At 47.3% G+C, this 27,371-nt stretch overlaps 1 protein-coding gene across 1 annotated transcript in view; it reads left to right on the top strand.

Annotated features, from left to right (window-relative positions):
- Positions 1-6,517: 6,517 nt before the first annotated feature.
- The window catches only part of LOC138672777 (active breakpoint cluster region-related protein), a 423,730-nt gene continuing 402,876 nt past the window's right edge, over positions 6,518-27,371 (top strand). The window contains exon 1 of the mRNA XM_069761126.1: positions 6,518-7,164. Coding sequence (XP_069617227.1) covers positions 6,651-7,164 — 514 coding nt within the window. The 5' untranslated portion in view covers positions 6,518-6,650. The remainder of the gene's footprint in view (positions 7,165-27,371) is intronic.

The following is a 27,371-nucleotide window of genomic DNA, read 5'->3' as shown; positions in this document are numbered from 1 at the left end:
TTATGTCCTGGTGGAAAATGAAATAAGTGTAACTGTTAACTGGATATATGTTGAGGTATAAAGAAATATATAGATGGGAATAGAGACCTACCATGTAATTTTCATGGGAACTCATATAATTAGGGCTGAGTGATTTCTCTTTGGAGCAAATGGAGTAGATGGCTATCAAGGTCGTGTGCCAGAAGCCTGTGGGAAGGTATAGTAATGAGGGTGTTTCATAATAGTAAGGTGCTAGTATCACTTAAAGAAAAGAAAGGCATCTGACCTGTAGAAATGTTTGGCAAAAGAAATATGATATGGGGTCCAAGGGCAAACTAATTTCATAAGCGCTCCTTAGGGTACGATGCCCATGTGTGTGCCACTAACAGAGGGTAAATTGATATGAGATATACGGCATTAGATAATGGATCCATTTAGATGATAGAACTCTAGGGGCCACTTTCTGCCCTATGGATGAATCTCTAATACATCCTTGTTTTGAACTGCATGCACTATTCTATGTATATCTATCCGTGTTAAAGATGGAATCCTTTTTTTGACCTTCTTGTTTTATATACAACCCTTGGTAATGATTCACCCTATTTAGCATACTTCGCTACTTAGTCTCACAGAGTCATTTCTCTGTACATGATTATCATCCATACCCTTTTATTTTTTTATCATGTATATAGTGTACAGAACATGTTTTCATTGTCTTTTGTAAATATTATATTGTAAATAGTTGTATCTTTATGTTTTTTTGCAGCGACGTTGTGACCAAGGCTATGTATTGGCCGAAACGTCAAAATTTACCAGTCGCTTGACCTCATAACCACTATAAATAAACTTCCACTTGCAAGCATACCTTTCTCTTGTACGTGTGCAGTGATCTTTATATTCAGTGACTTTGGAACTATTGGTTCCCTTCACTAGCACCGTCACCCTCACCTCAGTTGAGTGCTAGCCATCATAAACTTTTTGATTGGGTTCAGGTCTGGTGACTGTGGAGGCCAGGTCATCTGGCGTAGCACCTCATCACTCTCCTTCTTGGTCAAATAGCCTTTACACATGCTGAAGGTGTGTTTGGGGTCACTGTCCTGATGAAAAATAAATGATGGTCCAACTAAACGCAAACCGGATGGAATAGCATGCCGCTGCAAGATGCTGTGGTAGCCATGCTGGTTCAGTATGCCTTCAATTTTGAATAAATCCCCAACAGTGTCACCAGCAAAGCACCCCCACACCATCACACCTCCTCCTCCATGCTTCACGGTGGGAACCAGGCATGTAGAGTCCATCCGTTCACCTTTTCTGCATCGCACAAAGACACAATGTGTTGTGAATTCTGTTGTCGAGCTCCCTCCTGTGGTCGTGAATGGTACTTCGGCGAGTTCTGTCTATGGGCTCCCTCTGGTGGCTATGAGTGAAGCTGCTGCTTCTGAGGTTCCTTACACAGGTGACGTGGCTTATCCTTTGGTTGGCTGCTCTATTTAACTCCTCTCAGATCGTTACTCCATGCCAGCTGTCAATGTTTTTGCATTCGTTCAGTTCGCTCCTGGATCTCTCTGGTTACCTGCCTTCTCCTGCAGAAGCTAAGTTCTTTATTGTCTTATTTTGTTCTCTGTTTTCTTGTCCAGCTGGTTTTCATGATTTTGTCTTGCTAGCTGCAAGCTTTGGGATGCAGAGTGGCCCCTCCGCACCGTGAGTCGGTGCGGAGGTCTTTTTTCCACACTCTGCGTGGTCTTTTGTAGGTTTTTGTGCTGATCGCAAAGTTACCTTTCCTATCCTCTGTCTATTTAGTAAGTCTGGCCTCCCTTTGCTGAAACCTGTTTCATTTCTGCGTTTGTGACTTTCATCTTTACTCACAGTCAATATATGTGGGGGGCTTCCTTTACCTTTGGGGAATTTCTCTGAGGCAAGGTAGGCTTTATTTTCTATCTCTAGGGCTAGATAGTTCTTAGGCTGTGACGAGGCACCTAGGTCTGGTCAGGAGCGCTCCACGGCTATTTCTAGTGTGTGTGATAGGATTAGGGCTTGCGGTCAGCAGAGCTCCCACATCCCAGAGCTCGTCCTGTATGAGGTTTAATTATCAGGTCATTCCGAGTGCTCCTAACCACCAGGTCATAACAACAATGGTTGGAACCAAAGATCTCAAATTTGGACTCATCAGACCAAAGCACAGATTTACACTGGTCTAATGTCCATTCCTTGTGTTCTTTAGCCCAAGCAAGTCTCTTCTGCTTGTTGCCTGTACTTAGCAGTGGTTTCCTAGCAGCTATTTTACCATGAAGGCCTGCTGCACAAAGTCTCCTCTTAACAGTTGTTGTAGAGATGTGTCTGCTGCTAGAACTCTGTGTGGCATTGACCTGGTCTCTAATCTGAGCTGCTGTTCACCTGCGATTTCTGAGGCTGGTGACTTGGATAAACTTATCCTCAGAAGCAGAGGTGACTCTTAGTCTTCCTTTTCTGGGGCGGTCCTCATCTGAGCCAGTGTCTTTGTAGCGCTTGATGGTTTTTGCCACTGCACTTGGGGACACTTTCAAAGTTTTCCCAATTTTTCGGACTGACTGACCTTCATTTCTTAAAGTAATGATGGCCATTCGTTTTTCTTTACTTAGCAGCTTTTTTTTTTGCCATATTACAAATTCTAACAGTCTATTCAGTAGTACTATCAGCTGTGTATCCACCAGACTTCTGCACAACACAACTGATGATCCCAACCCCATTTATAAGGCAAGAAATCGCACTTATTAAACCTGACAGGGCACACCTGTGAAGTGAAAACCATTTCCGGTGACTACCTCTTGAAGCTCAACAAGAGAATGCCAAGAGTGTGCAAAGCAGTCATCAAAGCAAAAGGTGGCTACTTTGAAGAACCTAGAATATAAGACATAATTTTAGTTGTTTCACACTTTTTTGTTAAGTATATAATTCCACATGTGTTAATTCATAGTTTTGATGCCTTCAGTGTGAATATACAATTTTCATAGTCATGAAAATACATAAAAATCTTTAAATGAGAAGGTGTCTAAACTTTTGGTCTGTACTGTAACTAAGGCCAATCGTACAAGAACCGACCACGCCATGTCAGCGGTTTATACCTGTGTGCACACTTCACCTCTCAACAGTATATACAGTCATGGACAAAAATTTTGAGAATGAGACAAATATTAATTTTTCCAAAGTCTACTGCTTCATTTTTTCTAATGGCAATTTGCATATACTCCTGAATGTCAGAGTGATCAGCTTAACAGCAATTACTGTACTTGCAAAGTCAATATTTGCCCAGAAAATGAACTTTAACCCCCAAAACACATTTCAACATCATTGCAGTCCTGCCTTAAAAGGAGCAGCTAACATTGTTTTAGTGATTGATCCATTAACACAGGTGTGGGTGTTGATGAGGACAGGGCTGGCGATCAATCAGTCATGATTAAGTAAGAATGACATCACTGGACACTTTAAAAGGAGGCTGGTGCTTGGTATCATTGTTTCTCTTCAGGTAACCATGGTTGTCTTTAAAGAAACACATGCAGCCATCATTGCACTGCACAAAAATGGCCTAACAGGGAAGAGTATCGCAGCTACAAAGATTGCACCTAAGTCAACAATCTATCACATCATCAAGAGCTTCAAGGAGAGAGCTTCCATTGTTGTCAAAAAGGCTCCAGGGCGCCCAAGAAAGACCAGCAAGCGCCAGGACCGTATCTTAAAACTGTTTCAGCTGCAGGATCGGACTACCAGCAGTGCCGAGCTTGCTCAGGAATGGCAGCAGGCTGGTGTGAGTGCTTCTGCACGCACTGTGAGACGGAGACTCTTTGTGCAAGGCCTGGTTTCAAGGAGGGCAGCAAAGAAGCCACTTCTCTCCAGAAAAAACATCAGGGACCGACTGATATTCTGCAAAAGGTACAGGGAGTGGACTGCTGAGGACTGTGGCAAAGTCATTTTCTCTGATGAATCCCCTTTTCGATTGTTTGGGACATCTGGAAAGCAGCTTATTCGGAGAAGAATAGGTGAGCCAACTGTAAAGCATCCTGAAACCATTCATGTGTGGGGTTGCTTCTCAGCCAAGGGAATCGGCTCACTCAGTCTTGCCTAAAAACACAGCCATGAATAAAGAATGGTACCAGAATGTCCTCCAAGAGCAACTTCTCCCAACCGTCCAAGAGCAGTTTGGCGCCCAACAATGCTTTTTCCAGCATGATGGAGCACCTTGCCATAAAGCAAAGGTGATAACTAAATGGCTCATGGAACAAAACATAGAGATTTTGGGTCCATGGCCTGGAAACTCCCCAGATCTTAATCCCATTGAGAACTTGTGGTCAATCATCAAGAGACGGGTGGACAAACAAAAACCAACAAATTCTGGCAAAATGCAAGCATTGATTATGCAAGAATGGACTGCTATCAGTCAGGATTTGGTCCAGAAGTTGATTGAGAGCATGCCAGGGAGAATTGCAGAGGTCTTGAGGAAGAAGGGTCAACACTGCAAATATTGACTTGCTGCATTAACTCATTCTAACTGTCAATATAACCTATTGGTACTCATAATATGATTGCAATTATATTTCTGTATGTGATATAAACATCAGACAAACACTAATAAAAACCAGAGGGCAGCAGATCATGTGAAAATATAATTTTGGTGTCATTCTCAAAAATTTTGGCCATGACTGTAGATACATTTCAAAAACCTGACCGGCACATCCAAACATAGACTAACTGTGAACAGGTGCTGAACCTAGAGTCGCCAACTCGTATATAGTTAAGTAAATAAGGCAGCACACTGCAGCGCTAAAACATGTAAACTTGAGAACACGAAATTTCAACTGCATAACTGCACTAGAAATATGAAAAATGAGAGCTTTTAGCGCATAAAAATGGCCAATTTTATGTGTACCTGGTAGCCCCTTTACGGCATCTCTCTTATACCAGGTCCTAAACTTGCCTTACCTCGCTGAGAATAAACGTCTCCATCTGAATGGGTACATGTGAAAACCTCTTCCTAGACTAGAATTCTCTCTCTCTGTGGAGGGGTATTGGACCTGCTGTAATTAAAACACCTGAAGCTAGGAGGCGGAGTGCACGATCAGAAGGCTAAAGAATACATTTCAAAAACCTGACCGGCACATCCAAACATAGACTAAGTGTGAACAGGTGCTGAACCTAGAGTCGCCAACTCGTATATAGTTAAGTAAATAAGGCAGCACACTGCAGCGCTAAAACATGTAAACTTGAAAACACGAAATTTGAACTGCATTACTGCACTAGAAATATGAAAAATGAGAGCTTTTAGCGCATAAAAATGGCCAATTTTATGTGTAACTGGTAGCCCCTTTACGGCATCTCTCTTATACCAGGTCCTAAACTTGCCTTACCTCGCTGAGAATAAACGTCTCCATCTGAATGGGTACATGTGAAAACCTCTTCCTAGACTAAAATTCTCTCTCTCTGTGGAGGGGTATTGGACCTGCTGTAATTAAAACACCTGAAGCTAGGAGGCGGAGTGCACGATCAGAAGGCTAAAGAATACATTTCAAAAACCTGACCGGCACATCCAAACATAGACTCAGTGTGAACAGGTGCTCATTTTTCATATTTCTAGTGCAGTAATGCAGTTCAAATTTCATGTTTTCAAGTTTGCATGTTTTAGCGCTGCAGTGTGCTGCCTTATTTACTTAACTATATACGAGTTGGCGACTCTGGGTTCAGCACCTGTTCACACTGAGTCTATGTTTGGATGTGCCGGTCAGGTTTTTGAAATGTATTCTTTAGCCTTCTGATCGTGCACTCCGCCTCCTAGTCACAGGTGTTTTAATTACAGCAGGTCCAATACCCCTCCATAGAGAGAGAATTTTAGTCTAGGAAGAGGTTTTCACATGCACCCATTCAGATGGAGACGTTTATTCTCAGCGAGGTAAGGCAAGCGTAGGACCTGGTATAAGAGAGATGCTGTAAAGGGGCTACCAGGTACACATAAAATTGGCCATTTTTATGACTGTAGATACGGCCTATCCTACAGATAACCTTGATAAAGGCTCATAGGGCCGAAACGTCGTTTTTTGTACGAGTGACCTTATTTATAATAACATTTTCTGGGCAACATTATCACTTTATGCCTCAGGTTAATTCAGTGACTGTTTATTCTTTTTCCTGTTTGCATCATTATTCTGTGGACAGCACTCCCCTTATAAATCTTGGTTATTGAAAGGAAGGCCGGCAATATTGGCACCTGATATATTTTTGTGAAATGTCAGAAATGTATTTTTGCACAATTTGACTAGTTTGGGTATTCTGACTGCAACAGATGAAAATAAACACTTGAAAGTTGAAGATTTATGTGTTTCCTTTAGTCACCAAATAATTCTGCACACTGAGGGTAGGAGGCTCAGCTGTCAGTCGCAGTCCAGGTCTCTGGCAGCGCACAGGGCAGCGGACACCACTGACAGCCCAGGAGTCAGGTCTGGCCTGGCCCCGCCCCTCTACCCGGACGGTGGACAGGCGATGACGTCACTGGCAGTAGCCCCGCCCAGCAGGCGGAAGCTTTGGGAGAAAGTTTGCAGTGTGGATGCTGAGCTCCGTGTGACCGGGATAAGGAGCCGCCTGAGCCGGGACACTGACAGCAGCCGCCCCCGGCGGAGCCTCCCTGCTCACTGGCCTCAGGTGCGGATATGATGTGGGATCCCCGGGAATTTGAGCAGCACTGGCGGGTGGAGTTCCCCGGTGAAGAGGCGCCGGTGATGCAGCTCAGCTCGGCGGAGGACATGCGGCAGGAGTTGGAGCGCTGCAAGGAGAACCTCCGCCGGCTGCAACAGGTCCTGGCCGAGGAGAAGTTTAAAGTCGCCTACCTGGAGAGCGCCCTGTCCCGGCAGCAGAAGCCGGTGCCCCTGCAGCGCAGCAAGGTGCCCCCGCCGCCGCCCCCGAAGCGGGTGTCCTACCGGAACCTCGTACCGCCGCCTCCACCACCACCGCCGGTCATCGCCCAGCCACCGGTGCCAGACCCGGACTACGAGGATGACGACGGCTCCACCCACAGCTTCGTGCTGGGGAACCTGCTCCGCAGCCTGGAGGGGCCCCGCAGGGACTGGCTGTGTGTGCCCCGGGAGGAGTCCCCCCGACACAGCTCCCCGGAGAGGGGCAGCAACGGCTACCTGAGCTCCGACCGGGACGACGACGACTCTGTAGGTAGGTGCCGGGATCAGACCAGGGGAGTCTCTGGGCACTGCCGTTATTACAGGGGTGGTCCGGTCACAAAATCCGCTGCTGATCGGTGGGGTCCGACCACTGGGACCGCCATTGCTGAGCGCTTATATCCCTGGTAGACTGGTGCCGCAGTGCGCATGTGCGACCACCGCTTCATCCATCCCCTGCGCATGTGCGACCGCCACTCCGTCCGTCCTGTGCGACTGCCGCTTCGTCCGTCCCCTGCGCCTGTGCGACCACCGCTCCATCCATCCCCTGCGCATGTGCGACCGCCACTCCGTCCGTCCCCTGCACGTGTGGGACCACTGCTTCATCCATCCCCTGCGCAAGTGCGACCGCCGCTCCATCTGTCTCCTGCGCATGTGCGACTGCCGCTCCATCCATCCCCAGCGCCTGTGCGACCGCCGCTCCGTTCATCCCCGGTGTATGTGCGACCACCGCTCCATCCATGTCCTGCGCATGTGCGACCATCGCTCCATCCATCCATGTTCTGCGCATGTGCGACCACCGCTCCATCCATCCATGTTCTGCGCATGTGCGACCGCCGCTCCATCCATCCATGTTCTGCGCATGTGCGACCGCCGCTCCATCCATGTCCTGCGCATGTGCGACCGGCGCTCCATCCATCCATGTCCTGCGCATGTGCGACCGCCGATCCATCCATCCATGTCCTGCGCGTGTGCGACCGCCGCTTCCTGTCCCCTGCGCATGTGCGCTTGATTTTTTTCTTAAACCCGCCCGCCCGTAGAGAATGGAGTCAGGTGGACGTCTGACCTGCCAGGTAATTTTGTAACTGGGATAAGCAATTTCTGTCCTACCTACTGGTGCGGGTCTCGGGGGGTCGGACACTGATCAGCTGCTGGTAGGTGATAATCTCTTAACCCCTTTAATTTCTGACATAAGAGCAGAAATACGAAAATGTCAGTGGCGAATCTGTCGCATCACAAACCTCAGCGGTGGACTACAGACCCCATCGACTATAATGGAGGGACCCCGTAGAGGGGTTCTTCAGGCAGATGATATTGGTGACCAACCTTTTTATAGGTCGGATCCAATACCCGCCATCCCCACCGATTAGTTGCCAGCATCGCCGCTGTCATCCAGAGGTAGACATTGTGTGGAGCAGCGCTGCACGTCCGCTCCTGTTCAGGAGAAGAGCCGCTGATTGGTGGGGGGTCGGACCACCGTCTGACAGGACCTGTCCCAGTATCATTTGCCCAGAGAATCACTTTACATCTGAGCCTCCTATACAGATGTGAGCGGAGCCCTGCTGGCCTGTGCCCCGGATCGTCGCCATGAATTGTTTCCCGTGTCGTCCATGTTGCTTGCCCTGTTGCCAAAGTGAGAATTGTTGTGTCAATGAGGAAAACTGTGGGAGCACACTATGTTATGGAGTACAAGTGTAGAACTATAACTCCCAGCAGGTGATGGCTGACAACCTACAATTACATAATAATGTTTCATCAAATTCTCTGATTTAAGGACATTTTGGATCAGATGCTCAGAAAATGCTGGTGATGTACAGCTGGGGCCAGAGGTGGGATATCTGGGACCCCGGACGAGGCAGAATTGTCCCCTCTAACCAGTAAAGATGTGATCTAATTACTGGCGTGACACAGATATCACTCGATCAGTAGATGCGGCATTGTGCGGTGGTGCCACCGGCTGCTCTGTCACGTCTCTTGGGTGGGGGCACCAGATGATGGACCTGTGCTCGTAGCTGATGTGTAGGAGCCCACTGACCCCACATGAGGCCAGGAATCCCATAAGCTTTTCTTCATGGGCACAAGAAATCTCACTGAATGGAATCATTAATAGGACGACGTTATTAGAAAGTGCTAGGAGTCGCGCTGACTAATATCCTCATTATTGTGAAATTGCCCCGAGACATTGGTGCTGCGGTCGCCGTCCTTGTGTGCGTAGAGAAGAAGCTCCCGGCTCTGATGGGTAACTCGTCTCCTGGGGTCCGCCAGCTTCTCATGTCCCGGAGGGGGGGGAGGCCGCCAGCCTCTCATGTCCCGGAGGGGGGGGGGGGGAGGCCGCCAGCCTCTCATGTCCCGGAGGGGGGGGGGGGGGGGGAGGCCGCCAGCTTCTCATGTCCCGGAGGGGGGGGAGGCCGCCAGCCTCTCATGTCCCGGAGGGGGGGGAGGCCGCCAGCCTCTCATGTCCCGGAGGGGGGAGGCCGCCAGCCTCTCATGTCCCGGAGGGGGGGGGGGGAGGCCGCCAGCCTCTCATGTCCTGGAGGGGGGGAGGCCGCCAGCCTCTCATGTCCCGGAGGGGGGGGGGGGAGGCCGCCAGCTTCTCATGTCCTGGAGGGGGGGAGGCCGCCAGCCTCTCATGTCCCGGAGGGGGGAGGCCGCCAGCCTCTCATGTCCCGGAGGGGGGGGGGGAGGCCGCCAGCCTCTCATGTCCCGGAGGGGGGGGGGAGGCCGCCAGCCTCTCATGTCCCGGAGGGGGGGGGGAGTCCACCAGCCTCTCATGTCCCGGAGGGGGGAGGCCGCCAGCCTCTCATGTCCCGGAGGGGGGGGGGGGAGGCCGCCAGCTTCTCATGTCCTGGAGGGGGGGAGGCCGCCAGCCTCTCATGTCCCGGAGGGGGGGGGAGGCCGCCAGCTTCTCATGTCCCGGAGGGGGGGAGGCCGCCAGCTTCTCATGTCCCGGAGGGGGGGGAGGCCGCCAGCCTCTCATGTCCCGGAGGGGGGGGGAGGCCGCCAGCCTCTCATGTCCCGGAGGGGGGGGAGGCCGCCAGCTTGGCACCTTAGTCTTGGGGGCGGACTGGCTGCCTGTTGTGGGTGATACTGTGGTTGAGTACAGGTGTGGATGCCGCCCAGGAGGAAGTTGAGGTTTGGCACGACAGCTCTTCCTCATTGTAAGGTTTCTGCAGAAATGTTGTGAATGATTTTTCTCTTGGAATTAGACCCTTCATGTGGATAACCATGGCCCCTGCTCTCATAACGGACAAGACTGTGCTGGCTACCATTTTGGTATTTCATTTATTGCTGTGCACACAGACGGCACAATGACTGACGATCTGTCTGCTGTGTATCTGCCTTGTGCTCACACATCTTTAACCACTTAGTGACCGAGCCAAATTTTTGAAATCTGACCAGTGTCACTTTATGTGGTAATAACTCTGCAACGCTTCAACAAATCCCAGTGATTTTGAGACTGTTTTTTCGTGACACATTATACTTTATGATAATGGTAAATTTAGTTCAATATTTTTTGTGTTTATTTATAAAAAATATAAAAAATTTGAGAAAAATGTTAAAAAATTAGCAATTTTCTAAATTTGAATGATTATCCCTTTAATCCAGATAGTCATACAACAGCAAACCATTAATAAATAACATTTCCCACATGTCTGCTTTACATCAGCACCATTTGTAAAATGTTATTTTATTTTGTTAGCATTTTAGGAGGTTTAAAAATGTAGCAGCAATTTTTCATTTTTTCAAAGAAATTTACAACATTTATTTTTTTAGGGACTTATCCATGTTTGAAGTGACTTTAGGGGTCCCAGATATTGGGAAACCCCCAAACGTGATACCATTTTAAAAACAGCACCCCCTGACATATTGAAAACTGCTGTCAGGTAGTTTATTAACACTTCAGGTGCTTTACAGGAATTAATGCAAAGTGGCATGACAGAAATGAAAATGTGCATTTTTACCACCTAAATGTTGCTAACTTCTAAACAGATTACTACAGCCGTCTGACTCTAGGGCCGCTATTTGGTCATGAATTGCCATCGCAAACACCAGGACCACAAAATCATGATCTGAGGGCACCAATTGGAATAAAGAAGAAGCCCCCACACTCTGTTAACCATTTATAATGATGTAGTCACTATTGACAGCAGCATCTAAGGCAGGGGTCGGGAACCTATGGCTCGCGAGCCAGATATGGCTCTTTTGATGGCCGTATCTGGCTCGCAGACAGGGGGCCCGGGGCCGGCAAGTCAGACGCCCCTGGTCACCGCACTATGTCCGCCTCCTGCTCCCGCACACTTCCGTCACTTACTTCCAGGGGCGGATTATCAGAGGGTCAATATGGGCGGTAGCCCAGGGCCCAGTGGTCTGGGGGGGCCCTGGGCTACCGCAGATTAACCCTCTGATAATCATTTGTGAATGCCGGCCCGTGCCGGCCGCCGCCGCCGGCGTTTATGTGCCCCCCGGACCCGGTGGGCGGAGAGAGGGGGCCGCATCGGGCCCCTTCTCATCTGCTCACCGGGCCCCTTGCAGCGCTGCGGCGGTTTCCTATTGATGTGCGGGCGCGCGCCCGCACATCAATAGTTAACAACAACAGCCGCCAGCCAATTGGAGGCTGGCGGCTGATGTCGGCCGCAGCGCACACGTCGCCGGCGTCTGACGTCATTGTCAGTCGCCGGCGAGTGTGCGCTGCTGCAGGGAGCTCGCCGCCTGGAGCGCGGACAGGTGAGGAGACTGCTTGTTTTTTTTTTTTTTTGATCAGTTATCGGTGGACACACTGGGGGAGTGGGGGGCAATGCTGGAGGACACACTGGGGGGCAATGCTGGAGACACTGGGGCAGATTGGAGGACACACTGGGGGCAATGATGGAGACAGTGAGGCAGATTGGAGGACACACTGGGGGGGCAATGCTGGAGGACACAGTGGGGCAGATTGCTGGAGACAGTGGGGCAGATTGCTGGAGACAGTGGGGCAGATTGCTGGAGACAGTGGGGCAGATTGCTGGAGACAGTGGGGCAGATTGCTGGAGACAGTGAGGCAGATTGGAGGACACACACTGGGGGGGGCAATGCTGGAGACACTGGGGCAGATTGGAGGACACACTGGGGGGGCAATGCTGGAGGACACAGTGGGGCAGATTGCTGGAGACAGTGGGGCAGATTGCTGGAGACAGTGGGGCAGATTGCTGGAGACAGTGGGGCAGATTGCTGGAGACAGTGGGGCAGATTGCTGGAGACAGTGAGGCAGATTGGAGGACACACACTGGGGGGGGCAATGCTGGAGACACTGGGGCAGATTGGAGGACACACTGGGGGCAGTGCTGGAGACAGTGGGGCAGACTGGAGGACACACTGGGGGGCAAAGCTGGAAACACTGGGGCAGATTGGAGGACACACTGGGGGCAATGCTGGAGACAGTGGGGCAGATTGCTGGAGGACACACTGGGGGGCAATGCTGGGGGACACACTGGGGGCAATGCTGGAGACAGTGGGGCAGATTGCTGGAGACAGTGGGGCAGATTGCTGGAGACAGTGGGGCAGATTGCTGGAGACAGTGGGGCAGAATGCTGGAGACAGTGAGGCAGATTGGAGGACACACTGGGGGGGGGCAATGCTGGAGACACTGGGGCAGATTGGAGGACACACTAAGGGCAATGCTGGAGACACTGGGGCAGATTGGAGGACACACTGGGGGCAGTGCTGGAGACAGTGGGGCAGATTGCTGGAGACACTGGGGGCAGATTGCTGGAGACACTGGGGGCAGATTGCTGGAGACACTGGGGGGAGATTGCTGGAGACACTGGGGGCAGATTGCTGGAGACACTGGGGGCAGATTGCTGGAGACACTGGGGCAGATTGCTGGAGACACTGGGGCAGATTGCTGGAGACACTGGGGCAATGCTGGATACACTGGGGCAATGCTGGAGACACTGGGCCAGATTGCTGGACACACTGGTGGTAATATGCTGGACACACTGGGGCAGATTGCTGGACACACTGTCTGGGGGCAATATGCTGGACATACTGGGGCAGATTGCTGGACACACTGGGGGTAATATGCTGGACACACTGGGGGTAATATGCTGGACACACTGGGGGCAGGACTGGAGGCATGGGCAGAATGTAGACACGGGGCATGATTGGAGACATGGGGCAGGATGGATACAATAATAAAATAGACAATTGACATAACTGACAATGCGTTGTGACATGTCCAACATTCCAGCTTCTTTCTTCTGCGAATGCCTCAAAGCTGGCATTCTCTCAACATCAGGTGGGAAGAATGCCAGCTTCCAGTCATGCGCAGGAAAAAGAAGAAGCCAGACTGCTGGACTGATGTCATGCATCGCAAGCTCACAATGTAAGTTATTTATTTAATTGTTTACTGCTAATTACCATTGTTTCAGTCCAGTTGTGGCTTTATACAGCAGGGAGGAGCATTCCTTGCTGTACTAAGTGAACATTGGAGCGATTGATCTGTCAATGGCCCTTTAAACATATTGTACGGCTCTCGCGGAATTATATTTCAAAATATGTGGCGTTTACGGCTCTCTTAGCCAAAAAGGTTCCTGACCCCTGATCTAAGGGGTTAAACAGATTTAGAAGGTGCAAATACTGATTGTAGCTGATACAGCAAGTTGTCAGCTATAGTGTACAACCAACAGATGCTGGATTGTCATCTGTATGGGGAGGCTATTCTCTTATATCTCAGGTCAGTTAAAAGACGTATTGGCGGTCATTAAGGGGTTAAAGCCACCAGTGCTGGAGTGCTGCTTCACACCTGATGTCCCTCACTGTAGTCTTAGACTATGTTCACACATTTTTGCTGCGTTTTTTTTTTTAAATAAAAATTAAAAGCTGCGTTTTACTGTACCAGCAAAAGCTGAGGTTTCAGAAATCTCATGCACACTCGTTTTCCTGATTTTAATGACAAGCAGTTTTCCAATTCAAGGAGCTTTATTTCTTTCTTATTGGGCTAAGCGCTAACAGGCAGGTAGTTACTAACCACCTGTCTGTTCTATGCGGCACCAGCTCAGAGCGAGCACAGAACGCTCCTGCTGGCGGTTCGACTGCTCTAAAACGATAGAGCAGCTCTTTCTCTTCCAGGTTGCTCTGTCGGCGGGGCGCACCTGCCAACGTACTACTGGTGGCTCTCCGCAGTCAGGCAGTGGGGAGCTGGCTGTCAATCAGCATTGCATTGACAGGCATGTCCTATTGACAGAGCAGAAGTAGAAGAGAAGTAGCTGGTCTGTTGCTGTCAAAAGAGCCACAAAACCATTGTCAGTGAATAGTTGGCCTAGCTCCCATCTCTGCTGCCTCAAACAGGCAGATAGTGAGCAACTACATAAGTTTTTTTTTTTTTTTGGCCTATAATAAAAAAAAACCAAACAAACAAATATTCCTGGATAACCCCCTCTGGCGCGCACCTTGTTTCCTTGGCTGGCTCTGGCCTATAGTGGAGCGTGTGCGCTGCCCATTTCTTCTTACAGAATTGCTTGTATGTATTTGTTCCTATGTCTTTTTAGTGTATCCCCTATAAGCAGCACTGATTCATCTTCTCCACAGGTCTGCTCAATATTTCCACTGCTCTCGTCATTACAAATGCTATAAACTGACCTCAAGTGTGGAGAATCTTTCCCTTTACAAGTGGAAGAGCTCCAAAAATAACCCTGCAAGAGCCGTCCGCACGATACAGGCGTCGCCCGCCTGCGGAGGGTGGTGGCACTCGTGCAGACAGGTGGGTGAGCTCCGCAACAGTCACTGAGGATGTCGTCCTCTCACCAATGTGCCTGTGGTCATTGTCTGACGACCTCCAGGATGTTTTGAAAAAAATGGTAGGGTCTATGATGGGGTGGGGGGACTATGCTTATAAGGCAGCGATCACTTCCTGACCCTTATTCCTAATGAAGATATTGGGTCTCGCCACCAATACAAACTATTTTTGGAATAAAGAGCTTAATATCAAATTATTTTCTAATGTTTTGCATAGTGCTTTTTTTTTTTATTTTTAGTATTTTGTGTATGTATGTACACATCCATTTCTGTTTTTACATAAAGAAAGGGACTGTTATTTGTTTTGAATGTACTGTATTTTATATCTGGTTATTTTTCATCCATTTTTTTTAAACTGATGAACTAAATTGTCTTATCTATTTTTAATCTTATTAATGGACCAGATGAGCATCATCCATTTTTGACAAATCTCACAGATTTGAATGGCTGAGAATGGGCCACGCTCAGAATTTAGTGCCACAGAGACCTACATCAGTTAAAGGAACGACTGAAATATGAATAAATAGCTGGGAAAGGTCAGAGGGGCCCGGCGCCTGCGCACTGCAGTACTTTGCTCTGCCCTCAATAGGGTAAACGATGTACGCCTGCGCCGGAGCCGCAGTGTAAATACAAGAAGAGGACGTCCTTGTAATTAGATTGGAGGGACCGGACCACGACGCCCATCGGATCGGACCGCCCCTGGGTGAGTATAATCTAACCTCTTTTTCTCATCTTTCAGGTTAAGGTACCGTCACACTAGACGATATCGCTAGCGATCCGTGACGTTGCAGCGTCCTCGCTAGCGATATCGTCCAGTGTGACAGGCAGCAGCGATCAGGCCCCTGCTGTGCTGTTGCTGGTCGGGGAAGAAAGTCCAGAACTTTATTTCGTCGCTGGCTCTCCTGCTGATATCGCTGAATCGGCGTGTGTGACGCCGATTCAGCGATTTCTTCGCTGGTAACCAGGGTAAACATCGGGTTACTAAGCGCAGGGCCGCACTTAGTAACCCGATGTTTACCCTGGTTACCATCGTTAAAGTAAAAAAAACAACCACTAAATACTTACCTACCGCTGTCTGTCCCCGGCGCTGTGCTTCTCTGCTCTGGCTGTGAGCACAGCGCCCGGAAAGCAGAGCGGTGACGTCACCGCTCTGCTTTCCGGCCGCTGTGCTCACAGCCAGTACAGAGAAGCACAGCGCCGTGGACAGACATCGGTAGGTAAGTATTTAGTGGGGGGTTTTTTTTTACTTTAACGATGGTAACCAGGGTAAACATCGGGTTACTAAGCGCGGCCCTGCACTTAGTAACCCGATGTTTACCCTGGTTACCAGCATCGTTGGTCGCTAGAGAGCGGTCTGTGTGACAGCTCTCCAGCGACCAAACAGCGACGCTGCAGCGATCAACATCGTTGTCGGTATCGCTGCAGCGTCGCTTAGTGTGACGGTACCTTTACATTGGGGGCTTATCTACAGCATTAGAGAATGCTGTAGATAAGCCCCTGATGCCTGTGGCTGCAGCTCATCTTCGATTTTGGGGGTGACAGGTTCCCTTTAAAGTGTTTGGAAGCGCTTAAAATATATCAGTATTTGCATTTAATTGCTGTTCTTTTTTTTTTTTTTTTTTGTATTTTATTGGGCAAAAGTAGATCAACTATACATTATAAAGTGCAAATACATATAGAAAAACTGATGGAATACTGAGACATCCTTATCGTGTGTCGTTATATTATTGATCATTGTACTGTACCTGCGCCATTCCAGCAATGTCCGCACCGGCTTCCTGGCGCTCATGCGGCAATGGTGCAGCTATTTCATGGCATAACAATCAGCAGCCGCTATGGGGCTGCAGCGCTCAAGCTCAATACTGAACAATCCCTTTAAACTCTAGGGGTCATTGTGTTGTCAGTTTTCAAAACAGCAAGCAGGTGAACAAAATGGCTGTGTGACTACAGCCGAAAATAAAGGTGTGGTGTAGCTTTCCCTAGAACAGAGCGTCGATTCTGGAATGATGGCAGCCTCCATAATAATGGAACCCTCATCTATATAATATAAAGCTGCTCTCCGGTAATGAATTCCGTACATATAGTTAAAGTCCTGGGTCCATCATGTTGACCCTTTTCTCCACCTATTCCATGTGCAGAATATTTGCTCTTTGAGCCATCATACAGCTCCTCAGAAGCCGGAAGAGCTGAGAACCTGCCGATGTAGGAAGGTTTCCTGCTGCTCTCACCATGCTGATCAACAAGAACTGTTTTCAGCAGTCTCATTATCATCATAGGCAGGATTAAAATGATGGATAGTGCCCCTATTCACAACTGATAACACACGATCTACCATTCACAATAATTGGTGTCACAGCTCACCTCCCCCTTTAAACTGACTGTTGAACGCGCTTATTAGGTGCGTTTGAACAAACAAAATGGGGTTTGTCAGTTTATTGCTGCTACATGTGGATTTTCAGAATTCAGAAAATGAGTTGAGAAGTAGCCTTAGTAGCGAGAGGTGAGTATTTGTTTTTCTTTTAGCACAGATTGTGACATAAAAACCCCCCAAAAGATTGAATAAAATCTATTTTTTATTTTTTAAATACGTGTTCAGTTTGTTTTTTTCCCCCTTCAGTTTAGTTTGCAATTGTAAATGTATTCGTAGAATGAAGGCAAAAAATAAAGTTTGCTTAAATGTTTGTGGAAAGCTGCATGATAAATGACTTCATGTATGTAAGGAAAAAGAGTGCAGGATTGTAATAGAATCAGAGATGGAGACCCGGGATCATGGTAGGGATCGCAGCTGACCCGGGATCATGATAGGGATCGCAGCCGACCCGGGATCACGGTAGGGATTGCAGCCGACCCGGGATCGTGGTAGGGATTGCAGCCGACCGGGGATCATGGTAGGGATCGCAGCCGACCGGGGATCATGGTAGGGATCGCAGCCGACCGGGGATCATGGTAGGGATCGCAGCCGACCGGGGATCATGGTAGGGATCGCAGCCGACCGGGGATCATGGTAGGGATCGCAGCCGACCGGGGATCATGGTAGGGATCGCAGCCGACCGGGGATCATGGTAGGGATCGCAGCCGACCGGGGATCATGGTAGGGATCGCAGCCGACCCGGGATCATGGTAGGGATCGCAGCCGACCCGGGATCATGGTAGGGATCGCAGCCGACCCGGGATCATGGTAGGGATCGCAGCCGACCCGGGATCATGGTAGGGATCGCAGCCGACCCGGGATCATGGTAGGGATCGCAGCCGATCCGGGATCATGGTAGGGATCGCAGCCGACCCGGGATCATGGTAGGGATTGCAGCCGACCCTGGATCATGGTAGGGATTGCAGCCTACCCGGGATCATGGTAGGGATTGCAGCCGACCCGGGATCATGGTAGGGATTGCAGCCGACCCGGGATCACGGTAAGGATTGCAGCCGACCCGGGATCACGGTAGGGATTGCAGCCGACCCGGGATCACGGTAGGGATCGCAGCCGACCCGGGATCACGGTAGGGATTGCAGCCGACCCGGGATCACGGTAAGGATTGCAGCCGACCCGGGATCATGGTAGGGATTGCAGCCGACCCGGGATCACGGTAGGGATTGCAGCCGACCCGGGATCACGGTAGGGATTGCAGCCGACCCGGGATCACGGTAGGGATTGCAGCCGACCCGGGATCACGGTAGGGATTGCAGCCGCCCCGGGATCACGGTAGGGATTGCAGCCGACCCGGGATCACGGTAGGGATTGCAGCCGACCCGGGATCACGGTAGGGATTGCAGCCGACGCGGGATCACGGTAGGGATTGCAGCCGACCCGGGATCACGGTAGGGATCGCAGCCGACCCGGGATCACGGTAGGGATCGCAGCCGACCGGGGATCATCAGTTATATTTGAGGCTGAATAACTGGAGCATATTATTTATAACTTCATAAAGGCAGTACATTTTATGGCTTTTATTAGCTGCTACTGGAAGGAATATATGTTACGATAAGCCCTATCATAACATACGCCAGGAGTAGAATATTCAACATACTTAATTCTGCTGAATATTAAGCAATAAACTAGTAATTATTGCAAAATAATGAGTAGAATTGTTGAACCTATTGGTCCGGCCCTGCACACAGTCATGGACTCTAATGTGGCCCTTTGGGGAAAGCAGTTGCTTATCTCTGCACTGTTCGATATCACATGCTTTACGGAAGTCTAGGGAGGCTGAAATATTTGCTGAGCGAGAAACCCCTGTAGGACATGTGATTTTTTTTTTTTTTTTCCCATTTCTTTACAAGTACATGAAAAATGGGTGAAAAAGAGCTTTAGAAGACCCCTAAGACATCTGCAAGGAAACATGGCTCCTTCCAAAAGTCTGGATTCCTATGGTGTCTATACCAAAATTGTGCTACGGTAGTTTGTGTGAGGTGCATACGTGAGATCTTAAACTTCTGTTTTTTTTTATTTTTTATTGCAGTTAGTCATATGGAGCAGAACTTCTTAAAGTTTTGGAAACCGCTCATTTGGCTGGTGCGATGTGTGTCCGAACTGGGAAGTTCAATGGATGAGTAGTACTACACCTACCCATTGTAAATGCAGTTTCTGTATCTAGGAGGGAGGTGAAGGTGCTGCAGTGAGGTCATGGTCACGTCATTGGGGTGCATGGGTGCTACATGCCGATGGTAGTACAGTCTGCAGGTTACTAAAGAATGGCTAGGAAGGGAATAAGAAAGCCTGGGGAGTTCCTGATGTTCTCGGCATCACCGGGTTTTCTTCTACAGTCATCATCATGATCATTATTCTGTGGATGTCTCTGTCCTCCATTGTGTTCTGGGAGTGGGGGAAGTGGAGAGAATTCTGCTGCCAGGGAAGCAGAGTAGTGTGGGGGAGAATGCTGATGGTGGGGGAGAAGTGAAATGGGGTATGACACTTGCAGCCAAAAGTGCAGGATGATATAGCTGCCATACAGAGAAGAGCGAGGGGTCACTACTGTCAGTGGGGAGAATTGGAGGCACTCTGGTGTTTGGTACCAGTAGGGTGGTCCACTTTGGTTGTTAGTGGGTATTTTTTTTTTTTTAGGTGGTGTTTGGTTGACATTGCTGGGTGTAATATTGGTGATGTAGCATTTCTTTCCTAGTGTTTGACCAGCCCTGCGTTAGACTTTGACACCCAGGAGGCTGCTGACTTGCTTCTTATAACATAGAGTAAATAGCCTTACTGCCCCAAGTCATCATTAACCCTTTTTTTTTTAATTAAGTCTCTTTTCTTTTTTTTTTCTGTCTTGCGGTGTTTAACATTTTTGCGCAACACAAATCTTTTTTACTTTTTAACCTGTTTAGAGAAAAGAAACCAAACGAACAACTTTACGATAAAGTGGCTTCAAAATTTCTGGTGTACATAAAATCACTCCGAATAGAAACAATGTCCTCACAAAAAAGTACGGTAACCCCCACATGTACTTACGCTGGCTAACAGATGTAAATCATTCAGCTGCGGCAATAAAAACTAAATCTCTGAGGAATAAAAAATACTCGGTCGCCCAAGCATGCTCGGGAAATCTCGAGTAACCAGTATATTTGCTCATCACTAATAAATTTTATTTTATAAAGTAACACGACTTTATCTACAGTGGATCCTGAGCGCACTGCGCTGTCTAAAGTAATGGACCCCTATGGATAATCTCAAACTGTGCTGCCTGTTAGGGCTTGTTTTCACTTGCGAGGAACACGTCCGTGTCTCGCATGTGGAAACGAAGCTCTGGCGCTGGCACTCCAGAGCGGAGAGTGCGGCTCCATGTGTTGCTATGCGGCCGCACGCTCCGCTCCACAGTGCCGGCGCCAGAGCTTCGTTTCCACATGCGAGACACGGACGTGTTCCTCGCAAGTGAAAACAAGCCCTTAGAAACATAGGGCCCAATTTTCTTTTTGTATTTGCTTTGTCAAATTTTTACTGCCTTATATCATTTTTTTGTTGTTGTTTCCGCTATATTGATATTTCCGTTTGTACCTTTCTCTTTTACTTTAATCAATTCAGTGTTCACCTGAGTTTTTTTTTTTGTTTTTTTAAATTTCGCCACAGGTTTTTGTGTCATTTGTGACTTTTTGAAAAGCTTATAATTTTAGCTCCATTCTTATGACATATTGTAAAACTCGTGGCGTTTTTTTTTTTTTTACGTCTTACAATATTTGTAAACCATTACTGCACCATTGTGAACAATTTGGCGCGAAAAAAAAAAAACTAACGAATGCCACATAACAAATAAAGAAAAGTGACTTTAAAAAATAAAAACCAACCTACCTGTAAATGATACATGGGGGCCATTGTGTGCGCCCCATACAGATCTGACAGCACGCGCTGGAGCTCGTGAACTGGTTTTCGTAGCGATAGCAGTGGTAACTTCCAGTTTGGTTTTGGCTCACATTTGTGATTTACAAGTCAAGCATAAAATCCCATTGTACTGCAGGCTCCAGCCTGGTAAGCAGCTGCTGACGTCTGGGATATTTGCCCAGTTTTGCTCCTATTTTGCTTCCTTCCTATGTGATAAGTTTGGTCAGATAGCCAATAATGTCTGTAAAGCGCTGTGGAATTAATGGCGATTATATAAGTGAGTAAAATAAATAAATAGTGGGGATAGGAGAAGAAGAAGCAGTCTATCCCACGTGACCACACAGGACATCTTCTTTTTTTATTGACTTAAACTTTGGGACACTATTGAAAAAATTTAAAATATTTAATGTTTTGCAATCACCTACATCTAGAAGCCTTTTTTTTCATTTACCAGTGTTGCTTTATTACACAACCTTCTTTCAATAGATTTGCAAATAAACATTTGGAATATATTAATAAGGATATTTTCACAGTAAAGAGCTGGAGATCTTCTGTAATTACTCTTGACTACTCCCATCATGCAAAATAATTGTATATGCTGTTAATTTTTGATCTGGTCTGACCTATGGATCCCCTGCCAGTTTAGACAATGAAGTTACTAAGGTAAGGTTGGCTTTTGTGTTGGTGGTCCTGGTTCTCCTGGACACTTAAGGTACCGTCACACTAAGCGACGCTGCAGCGATACTGGCCCTGCGCTTAGTTACCCGATGTTTACCCTGGTTACCAGCGAAGACATCGCTGAATCGGTGTCACACACGCCGATTCAGCGATGTCAGCGGGAGATCCAGCGACGAAACAAAGTTCTGGACTTTCTTCCCTGACCAGCGATATCACAGCAGGGGCCTGATCGCTGCTGCCTGTCACACTGGACGATATCGCTAGCCAGGACGCTGCAACGTCGAGATCGCTAGCGATATCGTCTAGTGTGACGGTACCTTTAGGGAATTGCAACCCAACCCTAGTCAAACAAATGTGACTGCAACGTAATCTTTTATTAACAAATTGCCAAAGGCAAATAACCCCTATCTAAAGACCATTTAGACTATTTAAAGGAAAACAAAATTAAAATCTGCTTAGTCAGTATATGTCTTAGGATATTGGTATACTGCTTACCTTGGTGAAATCATGATTATGTTTAGTATCCTGACAAACAGTGCATTCTTTTAGGGTTAAGGTATATTGGTGCGGCCCCTACCTACATTATCCCATTAGAGAATGACCCATAAACACGCTGTCTAGACAGTAAAACAGTAGAAAGAAACTGTGGCACAACCGTGCAGGTGCACCAGTAGGGTCCCAAAACTAAGTATAATACCAAACACGTGGCACTCAGCTTTGGTATTCTAGATGAAGAAGTTTAACAGTAGTACTTCCATCAAACGTTTCAGTCATACATTGACCTTCATCAGCGTACTGAACATATAAATACATGTATAGTCAGACGACATGAACCAAAAAAACAAAATAAAGAATCATGCTAAAAATAAATAAATAAATATATATATATATATATATATATATACGAAATAACAACATACAGCCAAGGTGATTATCCTATGTAATTGGCCACATCTATAAACATGATTATAAATTTTGAGAGGGATATAGGAATGAGGACCTACCCGACTTTAGGAAGAGAAAAAATGGACAGATATAGCAGGCATTTAGTGGAAACACCACCGTGAACCGAATGCGGCGATTACTTTATTGCAATGATCACAGGTATCCCAGCAGTCATTTCCCTTCTCCTGTCCCCACTATAGTAATTTCGTTAATAAAATTAATAATCAACAATACAAATTGCCTAATCTACATGAATAGGTCTCCAAAACCACTATCAGTACGGCAATACAGCATTAGAAGTATAAGTACATGAACAAAGCACAAGAACCACCATCAGTACATGAATACATCACTAGAACCACAGTACAATTTCAGATAGGAGAAGGCAGTTGGTGCTTGTATGGTTCTGTGACGAGGAGAGGAGCTGGAAGCAGACACACATGCCACTGCAAATTCCATAGAACTTCATGGGCACCGCTGTCATGTGTTTTCAGTAGTGTAAAAATCTGCATTCAGTGAAGACTGGTTTCTCCTATGGATTGAAAACTTTGAGAATCGCTGATCTGTCCAAGATAAGAAAAGTGGATTTCCCTTATAAGCAATATTGTGAAGTTTCTTCCCGTGCATTACTGATTTATGAAAAAGCAAATAAAATGACTGTTGCTCTTTAGCTTGGGTGTCTACCGTATTTTTCGGACTACAAGACGCACTTTTTCCCCCCCAAAAAAGGGGGGAAAATGGGGGGTGCGTCTAATAGTCGATGCAGGCCTTACCGTGGCGGCAGAGGTGCGGCGGCAGAGGAGGCGTAGTAAGTGGGGTCCCTTTCTCCGGTAAGGTGATGGTGCAGCAGCCCGGTAAGCAGGAGAGCCGGGTGAATCCTGCCGTTAGTGGTGGTGGCGGCCATTTTCCTGAAGCCCGGGAAGCAGAGCGCTCCATCTGCGCACGCGCGGCCTCAGGAAAATGGCCGCCACCACCGCTAACAACAGGATTCACCCGGCTCTCCTGCTTACCGGGCTGCTGCACCATCACCTCATCGGAAAAAGGGACCCCACTTACTGCGCCTCCTCTGCCGCTGCACCTCTGCCACCGGAAGCCTGCACGGTAAGCCTGGGACCCCTCTCACGCCATACCTCTCACTGCACCTCCTGATCCCAGCACCTCCTGATCCCAGCACCTCCTGATCCCAGCACCTCCTGATCCCAGCACCTCCTGATCCCAGCACCTCCTGATCCCAGCACCTCCTGATCCCAGCACCTCCTGATCCCAGCACCTCCTGATCCCAGCACCTCCTGATCCCAGCACCTCCTGATCCCAGCACCTCCTGATCCCAGCACCTCCTGATCCCAGCACCTCCTGATCCCAGCACCTCCTGATCCCAGCACCTCCTGATCCCAGCACCTCCTGATCCCAGCACCTTCTCATCCCAGCACCTTCTCATCCCAGCACCTTCTCATCCCAGCACCTCCTGATCCCAGCATCACCCCACCTCTGCCGACACCTTGCCTCCTGTGACCCTGCTCTGCCGCCACCAGCCCTCAGGTAAGATACTGTAAATTCGGACAATAAGACGGACCACCATCTTATAAAAAATCTTTTTTTCTGCAATTTTCACCCCAAATTTGGGGTGCGTCTTATGGTCCGGTGCGTCTTATAGTCCGAAAAATACGGTACTTCCAAAAACCCAGTATTAAATCTCTTATTAACAACTCAGCATTCTGAGCTGTTAATGGGGAATCCTCGTTAGTTATGTGCACCAATGAAGTGGAACATTGAGAAGCCACAAAGAGTTTCTTTTTACCCAACATGGCGGTTAGCTTCAGGTGATCTCCATGGAATGTTTTATTTCACCCATGGTGGTTCTGCAATGGTGATGCCAGACCCCTCTGTAATTTACATCTGCTCAATGGGACCCTCCAACTGCAGCATGCCCTGTGATCAACCTATTGTCAAGGGTCTCTTCTAAGAAGAGAGTTGGTATAGTGGATGATCACAAAACGTTTTTTCGGCAACCAAAAATGTTTTATTTTTCAAGTGTAAGACACTTCAGGAAGACTCCTTTTCTCTGCTGTTCAGTAAACCTGAAGCATGTCTATTAAAAAATAGACATAATTACCTGAACGATTTTACAACTTTTTAAACTTTAGCAGTTGTTTAGGTTTTTTTTTTTTTAATAGCAGTTTTGGGGCGTATTTTGTATTTTTTTCAGATCAGTCGACAATGAATGATGCCTGGGCATTGATTCAACCTTTAATTGACTTGTAAAGCGTCTTCAAAGTTGAAGACATCTGACAAATGGTCAGGTCACTACTTTTAACTGCTTGGCGTCTTTGAGAACCTGAAGCGGTCATTTTTACATAGAAATGAATATGTTCATTCTTTTGAGCATTTTTGTTAAATGTTTTTTGAGGCTGATTTTGGAGCAGAATTGCCTGGGAAAAAAAAAAAAAAAGTCTCGGGACCGTACACTCAAAGCGAAAATGACCTATTGTTTTAACAAAGTATTTTTTAATTTTCTTTTTGATTTTGGGCAATATTTTTTTCCTCATATCACAATTTGCATAAAAAATATAGATCTTGCAACTTTCAAACTGGCCACTGGGGCTTTTTTTTAAGATTATAGTTTTGTGATTCAGGAAACACTTGCATTAGATTTCTTTTGTATTGAAGCATCTAATGAATATGTGAGAAAGTCATTGTGAAATTAGGAAGGGGAGCAGGGTCATTGCCTATTGTGAGAAGTAGCCTCTCTTTATACAACAGATAACACAGGGTTCACCATTCCATTGAAATCCTGCCTCTGATGAGGAAACTTCTATAAACTCTTCCTGAAAAGGGCAAGAAGTAGGAAATCTAAAATGGTGCCAGTGTAAAAAATGTAAGATTACTATTTTTTTTTTTTTTTTAATTTTAATTAAGATAATATTATTATTCAGCCTTCAGTTCTCTCAAGCCATTCTGACTTGATGGGTGAACGCTCTGTAGGAAGCTCGATCTTGTGCAACCTAGATAGGTCCACTAGGGTCTTCTCCCTCCGTTTTCTTGATTGTATCAAGCCATCGGTTGCTGGTCTTCCTTTTCTCCTTGTTCCTTCTATTCTTCCTACCTTGTCCTTTCACTAAAGTTTTTAAAAATACATGTAACAAAAATCAGATTTAAACAATGTTCTTTTCTGATGGCATCTGTAGGCACTCCCACAATGCCCGGCAGGTATCTCTGATGATCCCTGAGATGGTGGATATCCCAAGCCTAAACTGAAAGTGGAGGGATGAGAACGACTCTCCAGTTGCAAGGAATCTGTTAACAAAAGGAAAAGACAATAATTAATAAAAAATTCAAAAAACAACATTACAGTTATAAGTCTGATGAATGAGAATCATTTAAAAAAAAATAAATAAATAACTTACTGAATAGTCACCATGAGATGCTCCGCTGGTGATATGGAGAAGCGCATCTGGGTGTCTCGTCTCCGTATAGAGTCTTCCACATGGCCCAATAAAATTTCAAAATTTTCTGCTTTCATCCTCACATAGTTGAAGAACTTCTGAGGGTTTTCCCTTAGTTCGATGTAAAGCGTGGAATAAACACCACGGGTCATGCGTTGTTCTGTGATGGGATGGATCCACAGCCTTCTCTTCCGCCGCTGCCGCAGGATTCGCAGTCTTTCTTCCTCCCTCTCTCGAACGCTGACTGCCAACTGATTTGCCTCAAAAGTAAAATCCGCAGATATTTTTGCAATGTTCGCCAGTACTCCTTCCATCTCTGCCACTTTCTCTACAACCTTTCAAAGAGGTGGTGTAAATACACACTATATATAGTTTTCCAGTAGTTTCCAGTAGCCAATCACATTGAAATCCTCCCCTTTTAAAAAACGGATCTGTCAAAAAACGGTTACAACGGATGTGAAAACGGTCGCAACGGTTCTAACGGATCCGTTTTTTTAACGGATCAGGGCAGCTGATCCGTCAAAAAAACGGATCCGTTAGAACCGTTTTCACAACAAATTTGACGGATCCGTCGATCCGCCACGATGTCGGACCTAACTGACGCCACACAACTGAAGTGTGAAAGAAGCCTTAAATAGCTGATCTCTCCGGACGTACCTTCTTAGGGTATGTGTCCACGTTCAGGCTTGCTTCAGGATTTGGTCAGGATTTTATGCAGGTAAAATCCTGACCAAATCTGCACCTGAGGTCACTGGCAGGTCACCTGCGTTGTTCTTGCGTGTTTTGCTCATTGTAACAACATGCTGCGTTCTGAAAAAAACTTGCCGCATGTGCGTTTTCTCGGCTATGCCGCATGCGTTTTTTCCTGCATAGTGGAGACGGGATTTCATTAAATCCCCTCCACTATGCTGTAACATCTGGACGCTGCGTTTTTGACGCTGCGGCTCAACGCAGCGTCAAAAACGCAGCGTTTCCTGAACATGGAAACATACCCTTATTGCAGACACATATGCAACATTTTGTTTGCATATATTCACAACACAGTAAAAAAAAAAAAGAATATTTATTCCATGGAACTCGGTTTCCTTTGTCTACCTACAGCTGTATGCACGGCATCACCCTCGTACCGGTAACATCATGTTCATCCTGTGCCTCCTGGTTCCGAACCGTTCTAAATTTTACCACTATTTCTGATGTGGCCATTGCTCTTATCACTGTAATAACTTTATCTGTGATTTTCCCAGAATAGTAATAAATAAATGAAAACCACAACTCTTAGGCCTCCTTCACACACCAGTTTTTTGCCATCAGTAGCAATCTGTCGAATTTTGAAAA

Source organism: Ranitomeya imitator, chromosome 3 (assembly GCF_032444005.1).
Source record: "Ranitomeya imitator isolate aRanImi1 chromosome 3, aRanImi1.pri, whole genome shotgun sequence".
NCBI classification, from domain to species: Eukaryota; Metazoa; Chordata; class Amphibia; order Anura; family Dendrobatidae; genus Ranitomeya; species Ranitomeya imitator.
Note: the sequence above shows the minus strand (reverse complement) of the source record. Positions and strands in the feature narration are given on the sequence as shown.